The sequence below is a fragment of the Barbus barbus genome (genome assembly GCF_936440315.1).
Source record: "Barbus barbus genome assembly, chromosome: 26".
NCBI lineage: Eukaryota > Metazoa > Chordata > Actinopteri > Cypriniformes > Cyprinidae > Barbus > Barbus barbus.
Genome location: NC_136754.1, coordinates 13,137,656 through 13,153,408, shown reverse-complemented (window position 1 = coordinate 13,153,408; position 15,753 = coordinate 13,137,656). Strand labels below are relative to the sequence as shown.

Below are 15,753 nucleotides of genomic sequence, written 5' to 3'. Positions count from 1 at the left end.
GGAGTGCACGTTCGTGTTGTGTGCAGAACGGCAATCTTTATTTTGGTTTTTGTTTTAAGTTATTGTAAATAAAGCCTTCCGAGTCTCCCAAACACCTTGTCCTCTTCCTTCCTCAAACCCCGAACTTGAACTGTATCACAAATATATTTTAATTAAATAAAATGTCTAAAATAAAAATTACACCTTCCACAGCATACTTGTATTTAAAATATATCATAGGGTATTTAATGGCTTTTCAGGAAGATTTAAACAGCAAAATACTGAAACTGTGGTCACCTATGAGTCGCGGCACAATTTACTGCATAATCATTTTAATTTGGAGGACTGAGTTCACAAGACAGGTTTGAATAAGGTGTTTGAAACCAGCATAGATAAGCACTGTTAGAGACAAATGCAATCATGCTGTTGGACATTTTACTCAAGACATTAGTTAATGAGACACAATCCTCTTTCTCTGACAACAACTAATTCTGCTTACAAAAATGTCACTAAAAATGCTGTTTTTAAATTATACAATACATACCTTTGGGAGTTTTGCAGATAAATGATGACATTGCGTAATCACAATGCTGTTTTTTCCATTTCTTAGTTTTGGTAGAGATTAATGCGCAGTCCATATTCCAAGAATGGTCAAGATAGTCCTCTTCATAGTCGTTCACAGCTGCCCAGTTAGTGTAATCTACCACGCTACTGTCTGACCATAACCAGTGACCTATGTGGTTAGATAACCCAGGGTGAGTTCACATAACCAACTCTTTTAGGCTTATGAGTTCATTCACTATTAAAGGGATAGTTCACCCAAAATTTCTGTCATTAATTACTCACCCTCATGTCATTCCAAACCCGTAAGACCTTTGTTCATCTTCGTAAAACAAATTAAGATACCCCGGGGGGGGGGGGGGGGGCATAAGATATCAAAAATATCTTAATTTGTGTTCCGAAGATCGAAGATGAATGAAGGTCTTACAGGTTTGGAACGACATGAGGGTGAGTAATTAATGACTCGGGACCACCAGAAAAGTGTTGAACAGAAGAAATTCTTGTATGTAAATGCATATTTGGTGCATTACCTCTCTGGGTTTGGAAGAGCCCAATCCAAAAGTCTTTGTAGCTGTCAAGGAGCATGATGTTGTTCTCTATAAACTTCTGTTCCCCTTCATCCCTAATGCTGACAAGAGATGCTCCTGAAAACCGAAGTGCAAACTTTCTTACTCTTTTGTTCTTTGCACCCGTCATGTAATTGAGTAAACAGCTTTTTAAATCAATGTACTTCCTTACCCCATGTCATACAAAGTCTAGCTGCTCTGCTCCATGATTTCATGTCCATCATAAAAGCATAGCAGCTGTCTTTGAACGGTATCCACCTCACTGGACTGTCATCATTTTCATGTGGGCAGTGCCCAGGGTGCTGTGCTGGAATGGTCGGGGGAATGTCTGAGGAGAACGTCACATGGAAATAGTTTTTACCAAGCTGATTCAAGAAGTATTATCCATTCAGCATGGAATATGATTGGATGTGTGTCACTTCAAAAACTGAGTATTGAGGCTTTTACCTGTTTGTATCATAACGCTTGTGTGTGTTCGCATGGAAAAGACAGACAGTCTTTTCCATGCATTTTTACTGACTCTTTCTACAGATTACAATGTAATGCCAGTAGGTGGCGAAAAGTGTATTTATAAATAAGCTATGGAACATTGATTCAGTCAGTCCATTTAAAAACACTTATTCATTCAGGAACAGGAAGTGACTGGCTTTCTGTGTGAGTGATAGAATCATTCACTCAACCAATTTGTTTCACTTCTGTCTGCGTGACCAACGGTATGACTGTTAACACAACTCTGAATGACTGTTTGAAAACAATTAAAGGGGTCATGAACTGCCTCTGTTTTTTATTTAGTACTGTTCTTTGGGGTCAACTTATAATGTTATCAAGATTTTTACATCAAAAACATCATAATTTAGAAGTAATAGGGTATTTTCTGTCCTGTTTTTGACCCCCCTCATCAGAACGCTGTTTGAATAGGCATAGCTGATTATAAACTCTGAAGTAAACGCCCACTGCTTTGACTACGTCCTTCACAGATGAAAGCTGTATAGTGATTTAGGTTAAAAACGCATAAATACCTCAAATGATCTGTTTAACCGATAAAGCAACAGTGAGCATGTAATAAAAACAGTTACTCACACTTGTTTGTTGCAACATTACTGTTGGATCCAATATAGTCGGGCACAGCATCGTCTTTCAGTTTAAATTTTTTTTTTGAAAATCTTGTCTAATTGTGCCTTGTTTGTTAAGCAATCAGCAGTAAAATTAAGTGAACAAAGGACCAAGTTCTTGATGCGGTCTGGAGCTCCATTAAAAATAAAGTTCATCCACTCTTTCCTAACGTTGGGATCAGACTGAAAGCAATGCAAAGACTGTTTTTCCACAGCTTGGCACTGCACAGTATCTTATTGCCTTCGGAGCTCTCTTTGCATGTGCAAAGGCAGGGCTAAACAGGCAGCGATGTAGAAGCAGGCATTGATCTTTTCTGCAGAGGCGGTGTTTAGCCACACTATTACGTAATAAAGTGGCACATTCCCCAACCTGTCATTTTGGCAGATATGGTTTCAATATAAGCTGTTTTTAGACTAACGAGAAAGTTCTGAAACTTACAGGATGTCTTATATGTCAAAAGATCAAGGGAATTTTGGCTTCTCATTGAAAGACACCTTTAAATACTGTTTGACTTCCTTTATTCATGATAAGTGGCGGGTGACATATACAGAAACCTGTGTACAAGATTTAATGGATAATAAGCTTTCTAATGCATTCTAAAAGTCTAAATAATTTGATATTTGAATAATGCATCCATAATTATTTGCTGTATTCTGGGACACACATACACACACTTGTATCTCACCTGTTGTTTTCTCACAGACACTGTAGTAGGTTTGATTGCAGAGCGTTGTTTTCCATTCTCCATCTATGTCCATGTATACACAAGGGTGGCTGGGCCGTGGTTCAGAAGGTGCCCAATTCTCTATATTCATGGGCCAGTTATTTGCCCATATAAAATATCCATGTGTCTGTTGGATCCAAATATACAATTTGTAGATTATGAGTCATCATCAACATATCACATACAGAAGAGTATATAGTGTTCGTTTTTTAAAACATCTGCTTTTGTGTTCCACAGAACAAAGAAACTCATAAAGATGACATTCCCATTTTGGCTGAATATTCCTATTAATTGCAATGCCAAGATTTTCCCTTTCTCACTCTGGTGCATTACCTTTACACTGCTGAGACCGATCCACATGGGCTGTTTGGACCTATAGACCTGCAACTCAAGGTAAGCCTGTGTTATTAAATCCCGAATGCTGGCCAAATGAGCCCCCTCTGCCTCACAGCGACGGTTTGCCTCACTCCACGTTATATTCTCTTGAATCACTTTGAAAGATGAATTTCCAAGATTGACAAAGGTTTTAGGAACTTCAGTAGGCACTGGGGCAATACCAGGATCTGAACATGAAAAAAATGACACAATGGAAGCAAAATATGAAAAACGGTAAAAGCCTGCAAGATATCTACAATTTCTCTGCAAGTCCACAGTGTTCAGTTAAACTCACCAGCATCACGACTGCAGATAAAACCGTGCGTCGAATTACAGTCAGTTGCCACCCACTTGCTAAAGTCAGAGCTAGATGTTTTGCTCATAAAAACACATTCCTGTTTGAAAAAGAAACACTCTATTGAATCCACTACTTTTATCACTAAAAATAATAGTATTCAGTTAGAATCTCAGCTTGTCTCATTACCTGTTCATCCAAAAAGTCATATTTTGTCCAATAGCCTGAATGCCACTGTGAGTGAGGAAAAAAATTAAATAACTATAAAAACAGTCCATACCAAAACTTCTTCAGGTTAAGTGTGGATTTTATTAAGCAGGTTTACATACATGGGTTTGAGGTTCTCCTTTGGCCCACTCTGTGAATGTAACTTTACTCCCATCTGTCCACTTGAACCTCCCGCTTGCCAAATTGCTGAATCCAATCCAGAAGTCTGTGGTTTTATCTCTAATCAATGTGCTTAAAAAGACTGGAGCAAATATGATGTAATAAATAAAACATGCAGTGTACGATAATGATCATGTCAAAGTGTGCAGTAAACAAAATAAATAAATCTCTCTCATCAAGATACAGCAGTCCTATATTTTAGATTAAAATGGGACCTTTTTCTATCTATGCAAAATATAATAATGCTTCATTTTCAGAGCACATTCACATTTTTTACATAATTTTGAGTAGCGTTGAAATCTCTTGTCTAATTCATTAATTGAACAATCACGCTTTTACCTTGTTGTTGTCTACTCATAATAGATGCCAGATCTCCACCAAGTTCTCTGCAGTATTCTCTCGCTCCAGTCCACGTTTTCATGTCGTCTTTAATGTTGTAGCACTATAATATGTAATATAAATTATTATTTATTTTCTTCTAAAAATGAATAGCCATAAATACAGATTAGGACACAATTTCACAAATGTTACATTGGAAAATCTATTACAGCAGTGCAAAAACATTTTTTGTGATAAGCACACCTTTATTCTGTGTGAGATCTGATTTTGCTGTGAAACATTTTAATTTCATTGAGCTATAGAACAGTCTGGTGCAGAACTGTTTAAATATACTAACAAAAACTACATGCAAAAAACACAAAAATGTCTAAATGTAAAACCTGAAGGTATTAGTTTTATTATAACACACTATTATTATTATTATTTATAATTTTAAAATATGTTTATAATTACTTTTCCTTTGAAGCTTTTCCACTCAGGAGCACAGCCTCCTTTTGGCTCTTGTGTAGGGGCCACCGTGGCATTCACTGGAGGTGACTGACTTCGCTTACAAACAAAATTATATTCATCACCACAGTTAATAGTTTCCCAGAGTCCTGTAAGAGTCAAAATACTTTGTTTAATGTAATTTATCAAATGTATAAACAGTACATAAGAAACATTCTCTGCACCAAATTTATCAGTGGTCAATAACACATTCCAGATAAGATGATATGCTGTACCTTGAGATGTGGTCATCTTCACACATCTTTCCTCACTGTTTTTAAAAGCAGGCTGATTTGTTTCCCAAGCTTGAAACACTACAGGGGACCCATCCATCCACCTTTATAGATAAAAAATAATTAGCTTATTTGTTCTTTTGCAAGGGAACATAGAATGCTGCTTGCATTATTTAAACCTACTGGTAAGTCCCATCCAGATCAACTGTCAAACCAATGATATATTCATCTTGGAAATGTCTAGTCTGCAACACAGAAAAAACGCCCAACACTAAAGTCAGTCAGTAAATTATATAGAAAACATATTCAAAATAACAAATGATACAAAGATACATGTTGTGTGATACATGCACCACAAACATGCTGCTAGAAAATGTAGCTCGGCCCTCATACCTGATGCCAAATGAACACCCGCTCGTCCTCATCATTGATAACCACAAGATCACCATGTGATTTCTTACAGAATGTCCGTGCGTCATGCATAGAAAGTGCTGAGTACTGAGACACATAGTACTGGCTACCTTTGAATTGAATCCAGCCATCCTCTGTTTCATTATAAACTTAAATAAAAAGAAATAAATGTTTTGAATTTGAGTTCCTCATTTACCCCATCAGTGTGACAAAAAACAAACAAAAACGTTTGTGGAAGTTTAAGACTTACCTGGATCTGTAATATTTACTTCCTTTGGTATCTTTCCTAAAGACAAAGCATAGCAGTTAGCTGTCATGTATTTAATTAAAAATTAAAAATAGAATTTCCCATGACACTTTAGCAGCCTATATCGACCAATTCTCACTATTAACTAGTTGCATATTAGCAGGCCCATAATTAACATATTAGCTGTTCATTAGTAGGCTACTTATAAAGCATATTCTGCAAAACCATATTCTACATCCCTAATCCTACCCAATACCTTAATTTAACAACTACCTTACTAACTATTAAGAAGCAAATTAGTTTGAGGCAAAAGTCGTAGTTAATGGATATTTGTTAATAGCGAGAATTGGATCTTAAAATAAAGTGACCAAATTTTCTTTTCAGTTGAGTAATGGTAGAATTAGACTTTTGCCAGATTGACATGTTGTACCTTTTTGGATCTGACAGTACCAGTCCTTTTTGTCTTGACAGTTTATGTCATTCCATGCTCCTTCATGGTCCCAAATTGAAATTCTCATTTCAACACAATTTTCCATGTTGTTCAAATTGTTTGGTTCATCACTAGCCCAGCTTTGATATGATGACTGAAAGACAGTAGATTTTGAAAAACCAAAATGACATTAAATGTGAATTAAAATGAATTCTGTTCAGCATTTGTTGTCTTTGTGAACTCACCGAAGAACCATCACTCCAAACAAAACCCACAGCGGGATCGTACATTCTGTAACCAATCCATGCTGGATACAGTCTAAAAGCAAAACCACATAGTTTGTTTGTTTATTTATCGATCATTAATTCATTAATCAAGTAACGGCATGGAATACAAAAACACAAGAAAAACATGGAGACAAATATAATATTCATTGACATATGTGCAAGTGTATGGATTGTGGCTTAATTGTGGATAATTATTGTGAATTATGACCGCTGATGGTCAGTGTCACCTGACTTAAATACATGTCTGCTACTACTGATCATGTTAAACAAGTTTTTCCTTTAGCTGGACATTCATCAGCTATCATTATGCAAAAGGAATGATAGATATTACTCTCTGTGTTTCCAAGGAATATCAGCCCCATGATGGATACTCAGGAGATCACCGCCAAGCTCTCGGCAGAAGTCAAGAGCTTCATCCCAAGTCTTCATTTGTCTCACAGGTACATTAAAATGCTGCCAGAGAGAGAAATCAGTCTTTCTGATTCTATAATAAGCTAGGAAATGTTCTACAATCTGTCTTTTATTTTGTTTAAATAACAAATTTAGCCAAAATTCAATCATGAAAATAACTTAAAAAGCCTGTTTTACCTTTATACAAAAGTCTCTAGACAAAAGTGGTGTCCAGTCTTCGGCACAGGCCAAAGCAGTTGTTGTTGGAGGGGCTAGAGTTGTAACTAGTCCATCGGCTCTCTGCTTGCAGATGTATTTTTCCGTATTTGTGCAGTTGAGCACATCCCAAAGCCCAGCAACAAGTCCAGTCGTCATGGCAACACAGCCTTGTTTTCTTCCTAATTTTTTAAAGACAAAAAAAAGAGATTTTCTAAAATGTAATACTGTATTTATGAGAAATCAGAAACATTATCATTTCATTGACACCAAGTGCAATACCTGGCATCCCAGCATTGAAATGAGTATAAGAGACTTCTTTAGTGTTGGTCCATTCAAAAGTGTGCAGATCCCTCTGATTTGACAATCCAATCCAGAAGTACTTCTCTGGTCGAGCTCCAACTAGACTAACAAGAAATGCATTTTCTACTCTAATGGGGAAAAACAGATGAAGTCTTTTGTGAAGCAGAAAATAACACTGAAAGCTTTTTTTAAATATGAAATATTTTACACATATTTGGAAAAGTTCTCAATTGCTTCAAGATTTTAGTCAATGTATTAAGAATTCAATGTCAGATGTAGAAAGAGCATATAACTGAAGAAGTCATCTGACCTGGATGAAATATCAATCAGTTGAGAATCAGCTTTTGCACACATCTGTTTTGCTTCTTCAAAGGTCTTAGTCTCAGATCCTGCCATGTAGCAGTAGTACCCATACCTGGTCCAACCCTTCTCAAAAAATAAGACAGCTGTCAGTGAATACATTTCACCACCTGATGACCAAGAACATAACTAGAAGACATAATTCTGTCTATGTCTAATTAGGCCATTTTCTAATCATACAATACGTACTGTTTTGCATCCCGGGCTTGTGACAGCTGTGTCATTATTCGAGGCTTTAGAGCTGGCCTTCTTCTTACAGATGAATCCATACTTATTTTCACAAATATCATCGGCCCACTTTCCCTCCTAAATGAGAAACATTATGCAAATGTTCAGTTCAGCAACATAATGTTATGAGAAAAACTATGCAACTAGAATTTAAGATGACTTCTCAAATAATGTGCAAAATGTTTTTTACTTCTTACTGATGAAGTTCTTACCTCTCCTCTCATTAACACGCAGTCCTCCGCATAGACAGCACTGTGACTCGGCTCCCTCACTTCCCATGAGGCAAACGGGACGCTAGACTGGTCACTCCACTCAAACAGCATCTGTGTTTTACGGTCATTGAAACCAATCCACAGCTCGTCTGTTTTCGCTAAGAATAGAGATGTAGATGATTGACTAGTAACCTTATATTGGGGTGACTTCTATACCTTTTTTACAACAACACTGTTAAAAATGTATTTTAATTATCAAAACGTACAGTATCCAAGCTGTGTGATGACAAAGCTTTGCTCTTCTTTGCTGAGAATACTCAGCAGGTCTCCTCCTTCCCGGAGACAGGAGTCTCGCGCCTCCAGCCATGTCCGCTTGCTGCGATGAAGGAGATAACAGTTGCCTGAATATGGAATCCACGGTCTAAGGCAAAAACCAGTGTCCACCACTGTCCAAAAAGACAAAGATACCACATTACCAACACCATATACACAATACAGTATGGTAGAGGATACCTACATTTTGGATACCATAGAAATTTCACAATTCTTGTCACCAGTGTCAATATCACAAAAAAACAAATACTAGCCTAAATAAAAAAAGTAAACCATCAGCGATTAAAAAAGGAATAAGAAACTAATTACAAGCAATATGACAAAAAACGTCTAAGGTTACGTATGTAACCATGGTTCCCTGAGAGTAGGGAGCGAGACACTGTGTCCTCTAGGGGTCGCTATGGGGGAACGCCTTGGCGTGACCGGTGTCTTGAAGCATATATCTAATCAAAACAATAACATTGGCCGGAGACAGCCTATGACTTTACTACCTGCGCGGCCACAGTATAAAGGGGCGCCGGGAAAATACGTCATTCACTTCTTCGTCAGAAGCTTGCGTCCGAAGCATGGCACCGAACCTAGAGGACGCAGTGTCTCGTCCCCTACTCTCATGGAACCATGGTTATATACGTAACCTGAGACGTTCCCTTTCGAGGGAACTTCGAACTGCGTCCTCTAGGGGTCGCTATGGGGAACGGAATAGCCCCGCCACCATGCTGAGGGGAGTGCAAGCCAAGCACAAAAGGCAAGCACTAAGTACCAACTCTACCCGGCTAAGGGAGTTGCCCCTGGGACGGTACGACGCCTGTCAGTGACATTATCCCCTTCGGCCAAAGGCCTGAGCTGCATACCCCAGAACTTACCTGTTAGGGGCCGGGCCTCCTGGACCCAGGGTAGAGCTCAAAGGCTTGGAATCAGAAGAAGAGATTCCTTTAAGGGGATACAACCAAGCACTTAGGATAGTAACTAAGTCTTGGTCTGTCACCCAGGGGTTACTGCTTGCTCTGCAAGAGCTCGCTGAAGGAACTGTCTCAACAGATCCTTGGTAGCAACACCCTGTTCAAGTAGTATCACTGGGGATACATAGAGTGGGGCCCAAGGTGAAACCGGGGCCTGACCAACTCCACAGCGCGTAACCCATACCGTACAAGATTTTAGAAAAACCACAACACACCTGGTGTGCGATCTTACTACAACGTGGCTTTCAGAAAGTGCACAGAAATATGTGTGTGCACTTACCATATCATGGATTTCAAATATTCTCGGGAGGGAGCAGCATGCTCATAGGTGACCCTCTATAGTGAGGGGAGCAAAGCTAGCTCTACCAACAAGGAGAGCAACTAAACAGGGAGGCAGAGAGAAGCTTAACCTGAAGTTGCTGACTCACAGAGCTGAATTCTTTTCAGATGCTCGGGAGGGAGCAGCTTGCTCATAGGTGACCCTCTATAGTGAGGGGAGCAATGCTAGCTCGACCAACAAGGAGAGCAACTAAACAGGGAGGCAGAGAGAGGCCTAACAACCTGAAGTTGCTGACTAGAGTATGAGAGGGAACTCAGACACTCAGGGAGGGTTAGCGTGCTCGTAAGAGACCCTCGGAGTGAGGGGAGCACTGCTGAACACACCATGAGATCAGCCTAAGGGGAAGGGTGGTCCTGACCTAATGGCATGACTGCACGGTGGATCCCACAGAGCAGAGAATCAAATTCTCAGGATAAGAGAGAAACTCAGATGCTCGGAAGAGAGCAGCATGCTCATAGGTGATCCTCTATGGTGAGGGGAGCAATGCTAGCTCGACCAACAAGCAGAGCGACGTAACAGGGAGGCATAGAGAGGCCCAACAACCTGAGGCCAATGAATCCCAGAGCTCCGGGGAGCAGAGAACCTAACTCTCAGTATGAGAGGGAACTCAGACGCTCAGAAGGGAGCGGCATGCTCATGGGTAACCCTCTATGGTGAGGGGAGCAATGCTAGCTCGACCCAACAACCTGGCATGACTACTAACCGGAGCTCTAGAAAGCGGAGGCCTAACTCTCAAAATAGGAGAGGGACTCCGATGCTCAGTTTTAGGAGCGGCGTGCCCATAGGTGACCCTCTAGGGTGAGGGGAGCACTGCTGAGCTCATTCAACAAGGACAGCAACCTGACAGGGAGACAGAGAGGAGCCTAACAACCTGAAGTTGCTGCTCAACGAAGCTCCAGGGGGAACAGGACCCAGTGAGAGGGTCCTGTTCAGGGTCCTCAGACCCTCGACCGGGAGTGGCAAGCTCAAAAGTAACCTCTAGGTGAGGAGAGCATTGCCAGGCCTGACCAACAGGGTAACTCAACAGGGAGGCAGCAAGCGGCCAACTTCCTGGTGTCACTGCCACAGAGCTCATAAAGAACCTCCCGCAGTGAGGTTTCGGAGCACTGCCATGTTCAGAGCGGCGCTCTCAGCCCTCGGGCAGAGGCGGTCCCTACGACACAAACTGGGAACAGGAGGTGCATAGCTAACTCTCGCAATGAGGGGAGCACACCCTAGCTCGACCAGAAGGCAGTGCCAGAATAAAAGGACAGTACAGCAGCACCCAAAGTGAGACCGTCATCTGTTAGTAGGCGAACGTAGTTCTACGCTCTCCATCTTGATAAAGAGCATAGACCACAGGTTAGCCAAAAATTATACGTGTCTGAAGAGCTATCGCTCCTCAGAGCTAAAGCACTCAGGAAGGGTTTCTGCAGAAACACCTCTCACTCGTACCTCCGGGAAAGCAGTGTACTCAAGCCCACTCCACAGAGGGGCGATTCACTCGTTCGACCATAAGGACAGTGTGACTCAAATGCCTCTCGATGCGAGACACGAGTAGCGCATCCTGGCCGGGGCAGCTTCTCGAAGCAAACACCCAGCCAGGAGGTCAGGGAGCATATCACAACGCAATAATCTCCGAAAAAGGCTCAGCCTGAATGGAGGACCTGCAAGTCCTGGGTTGCAGCGCTATACTGGGACCTGAAGGCCAAGGAGGCTCCCGCAGAAGCCTAGGGACTTGGCTGCATGATCCAGCAAGCATGAGGCCGAAGATGTAGGCCATCATCCAGGCTGGATCTAGTACTGACAGGTGAGACCATATCCACAGGATCGAGAGGGCTCCCGCAAATTGCGGATAATGGGCTGATAATCCTCACCACTTGCAACGCGCAGCATGTATTCAGCTGATTAGATATATGCTTCAAGACACCGGCCACGCCAAGGCGTTCCCCCATAGCGACCCCTAGAGGACGCAGTTCGAAGTTCCCTCGGAAGGGAACTACAGTAGAACAAGTAATGCTACATATATTATACAATCAAATGTATTAAAACATGTAAACAAATGTTTACATTAAATGTATTTCTTCTTCTTATAGTTACAAAAGTGATTTAGTTAAGAGCAGTGAGAGATTTTCTATCTTGTGTTGTTTGATTAACATGAATGACAGGCAGTGAGAATAGACTGCTGTCACTTTAAGAACTGTCATGTTTTCTTACCCAGCTGTTTGCTTTCCCTTAAGAACTACAGTACTGTGTTATATTTGCAAAGACTGGCATTTTATCTCATAGTTTGTGTGCATTTAACCGTTCAAAGCCTTCAAATTGGCAAAAATAACTCAATACTCCCGTGCTCTATGAACATCGTCTTCACATGCTTGCACCTCTCTGACAGCACATGCATATAGCGAAATGGGTACTTTTTTGCTGCTGATTGCTTTTCAACGGCTTAAAATCACTTGTTTGTAAACACAATGCTTAAAAACGTGTGCAAACGAAATATTTTAGTAACCACGTAGCACAGCAACGTCACGTGAGCGTGTAACCAAAATAGTCCAAAATCTCTACCAGTTGACAAATTTCTACCGGTTAATCTGGTCTACCGGTATATCGTCCACCCCTAATAGCCCATATTGAAGTAGGTTAAAAACGCACTGACATGCAGTTCAATAAGTGTGTCACATGTATGAAAACCACTCTGAGGGATTTGGTGAAAAGATCCGACTCATAAGAGTAATTTGTTTGTTGATTACACTGCACAGATCACACTATATGTTTTTTGTTGTTGTTGTTGTTGTTGTTTTTTGTCCTGAAACTGCTCGCCTCACTAATCCCAGTTCCACAGTTTGAGAACCCCTGCTATACAAAACAAAGAGTGACTGGGAAGCCTACCTGGTGGAAGAGTTGGAACAGAATGGCCTCTTTGGCAGACATATCCATGTTTTTCAGAACAAGGTTCATTTGACCATTCAGAACCAAATGCATTTCTCAGGAGACCACAACTGTAGCCTGGTTGTGTGGTTGGGTATCCTTCAACAAAGAAAGAAATTATAATATCAGTGCTCAGTTAGCTAGTCAATGCATATTTGGTTTGTTTATTTAGACATCTAGGATATGGTTAATAAAGGCATAGTGAAGGTCTCTCACTTCATGCTACATTTACATTTATTAAAGTACACATTCCTTTGTATCTGTTTGTTTGTTCACTGGGAATCAAACTAGTGTTGTTGGTATTATACTATTCTAATTGAGCTACATTAATTCAATGAGACTGAATCCTTTGACTGAAAGATGGTCTTACCACTGAGCCATTTCAGATAGCGTAACGGCTGTCCATTGCTCCATTGCCATCCACTGTTTACATCTAATTTATTGAGTCCTGTCCATAGTGTATTTTGAGTCGTCTGGACAATTCCTAGACAAGGCAGTTTTCTTAATGTTTTATTCTTTGGATATTTCTAGACATTCATCAGTATTACATTATAGCATGTAATGATGAACAGTTCCATTCAGAGAATCTTTTTGATGGGACTGTACCTGCTACAAAGGTGTGTTCGTGAGGTTCAGAGACACTCAGCAGCTCCGCACCTTGCTGCTGGCAGCTCTTTCTAGCCTGGTACCATGTCAAGGCCGACCCACTATTCACTTGGTAATAGACGTTTGTCAGTGGATGTTTGGCCCAGAAAGCATCTGAAAATCATCACTACCCATCAATATGTGCAAGCCAATGTTTCATTGTTAGAAAATATATTATTTATTAGTTTAGTCTTCAGTGATGGACAAGTAACAATTGTAGTCTCAAAGATTTAATATTGATCATGGAGGTAACAATTCAAATGTAAAGTGAATAGAAAATAAACCTACTGTCAGGTGTTGGGCAGTAGCCCCACAGCTGATTAACACTGTAGTCTGTCTCAGTGGAACACCATAGACGTTGATTTTGTGAATCAATTTTGGTACAATCTGCATACCATTTTTTCTCATAAAGAAAAGGAAATTGGCATGGGCGCCCAAATGCATTCCCATCAATGGTATACAATTCTGTAAAATAAAATGTAAGAGTTTGTAGATCAGTTATTTGAACCATCATTTGTAGTACTGGTGTAATGATTAGATTTTGCACAAAAACACTACATTTGCAACAAAATTTTAATATATATATAAATAAATAATCATTCAGTTTACTATTAAATAGCACAGGTTGATTAGACAATATGCTAAATGGAATTTAATCGATTAATGTTGGAAATGACTTTGTACTCAAAAATTGATATAATAAATTAGTTGCATTGGTATCAAGGCTAGTAATAGTATATACTAACAAACCAGTTCCTGATGAAACTAGACAGTGGATCCCATTGTGACAAAGGCATTTGAATTACCCAATCACTCATAGTGTTACCTTGGATTACGGCAAATATCAGGAAATATTCAAAGATGCAGTAATTGACCAATCAGAATAAACTATTACATGTACACAGACATGTACAGCTATGTACCATACGTGCCATTTTGCCCGGACACATCCTGGCTAGGATTTCTATATTGCTTTGATTCAAAGTACCTCGAGATCGTTCAAAAAGGAATGAACATAAGGAACCGATGTCACTATGTTCAGACTTCCCAAGCCAAGTAATAATCGGTCTTACTATTCAGATTCAAATCTATGTTTTTATGCCACTGACTTGGAAAAAAATAGTTATGACCAGTCTTAAAGAAAAAACAGATGACTAACTTGTAAAACTAGTCTAAGCGGTTTACGCAATGACCACTGAACTGCTGGAAACTTGTGAAAGACAAACAAGCTCAGACGTCTTAAAGGGAGAAGCAACCCGAGTCTTCACAAACAGTTTGGATTTATATTTGTTTACAAGTCATAATAAAGGGCATTTGAATAAAACTAATGAGCATAATACTAGGGGGAATATATACTAGAGACTTACTAATGAGGACAAAAAAAGGCTGGGAATTAATGTTTTATTTCACCATTATTCAGTGAAATAACTGTATTTTGCTCCCTGATTAAATAACACACATTTGCATATAAAATAAAAAAGTTCAATAGACACATTAAAACACATACCTTCATAAGGCTTAGAGCAAATGCTGTTTAGTGTTCCATGAATTGTCCATTTGCTCTTCGCTCCAGTGTCTTTAGTGATCACTGGCACACCATTACCATTTACAGCCAGGTACAGAGACTCATTCTTTAGGCCAAGCAATGTATCACTGTGGCATTCCCAATTCTGCAGAACACTGTCATCTTCACAAAGCAGCCACTGCAGTTTTTTGCCCACTGTTTTACTTCCTACTCCAAGGCATTTCTTTGTGAAAGTGTTCAAAATGCGATTCTTTGAAGTCCAGCGAAACTGTTGTGGGTTACTGTGTGGGTCACACGTGGCTAGTCGTTCCAGGGAGCTGCTCATGCATTTGTTATAATCCACATTATATATTAGAAAGTTTCCTCCTGCACAAAAATTTGATTGAGATGACGCAGCATTCAGTTATTTACACACATAGAGAATGTGCTATAGCATATTTTCCCCCCACAATAAATAATACTATTTGCAACAACAAAAAGCATGATTAATACTGTTATTCATTTTTCAGCTTGATAAAAGAAAAAAGACATACCTGACTGTGCAAAGCAGTTTGCTAAATGTAATATGAGCAAAATCACTACTGTTATTATTTTCATCTTGAGCCAAAATTTTGTGCTGCTGCTAGGTTCATTCCAGTGTCATCCTCTGTCTTTAGCTGAGATTCTGCAGTCTCACATTTGCTCATGCGGACCTGCCCTTTAAACTGGTCCGATTGTCCCAATCTGAATCACATCCTGTCACACGTCTCTTCTTTGGAAAGGAGAAATCTTTTCATTGATCGAAAATATGGTCTTAGTCAGCTTAATTTTCTGAATTTTGGTGTGAATAAGTGTTTTGGTTTGGTTATTTGAGGAGCACAGATAATTTCGGTACTAGACAGTGATTGCTCACACCAGAGCAT

The 15,753-nt window shown here is 39.9% G+C and overlaps 1 protein-coding gene across 1 annotated transcript in view; it reads right to left on the bottom strand.

Moving 5' to 3' along the window:
• LOC306846430 (macrophage mannose receptor 1-like) overlaps positions 1–15,753 on the bottom strand; it is an 18,445-nt gene extending 2,692 nt beyond the window's left edge. The window contains exons 1-29 of the mRNA XM_079379814.1: positions 15,385–15,753; positions 14,834–15,217; positions 13,615–13,791; positions 13,288–13,440; positions 13,052–13,165; positions 12,643–12,780; positions 8,409–8,588; positions 8,143–8,300; positions 7,892–8,008; positions 7,653–7,768; positions 7,322–7,470; positions 7,022–7,221; positions 6,765–6,886; positions 6,392–6,464; positions 6,147–6,300; positions 5,720–5,755; positions 5,452–5,618; positions 5,242–5,303; positions 5,062–5,162; positions 4,793–4,935; positions 4,340–4,442; positions 3,943–4,082; positions 3,803–3,847; positions 3,614–3,713; positions 3,277–3,506; positions 2,905–3,070; positions 1,279–1,434; positions 1,071–1,184; positions 524–712 (exon numbers count right to left, since the gene is read on the bottom strand). Of these exons, the coding sequence (XP_079235940.1) occupies positions 524–712; positions 1,071–1,184; positions 1,279–1,434; positions 2,905–3,070; positions 3,277–3,506; positions 3,614–3,713; positions 3,803–3,847; positions 3,943–4,082; positions 4,340–4,442; positions 4,793–4,935; positions 5,062–5,162; positions 5,242–5,303; positions 5,452–5,618; positions 5,720–5,755; positions 6,147–6,300; positions 6,392–6,464; positions 6,765–6,886; positions 7,022–7,221; positions 7,322–7,470; positions 7,653–7,768; positions 7,892–8,008; positions 8,143–8,300; positions 8,409–8,588; positions 12,643–12,780; positions 13,052–13,165; positions 13,288–13,440; positions 13,615–13,791; positions 14,834–15,217; positions 15,385–15,448 (4,051 nt within the window). The 5' untranslated portion in view covers positions 15,449–15,753. The remainder of the gene's footprint in view (positions 1–523; positions 713–1,070; positions 1,185–1,278; positions 1,435–2,904; positions 3,071–3,276; positions 3,507–3,613; positions 3,714–3,802; positions 3,848–3,942; positions 4,083–4,339; positions 4,443–4,792; positions 4,936–5,061; positions 5,163–5,241; positions 5,304–5,451; positions 5,619–5,719; positions 5,756–6,146; positions 6,301–6,391; positions 6,465–6,764; positions 6,887–7,021; positions 7,222–7,321; positions 7,471–7,652; positions 7,769–7,891; positions 8,009–8,142; positions 8,301–8,408; positions 8,589–12,642; positions 12,781–13,051; positions 13,166–13,287; positions 13,441–13,614; positions 13,792–14,833; positions 15,218–15,384) is intronic.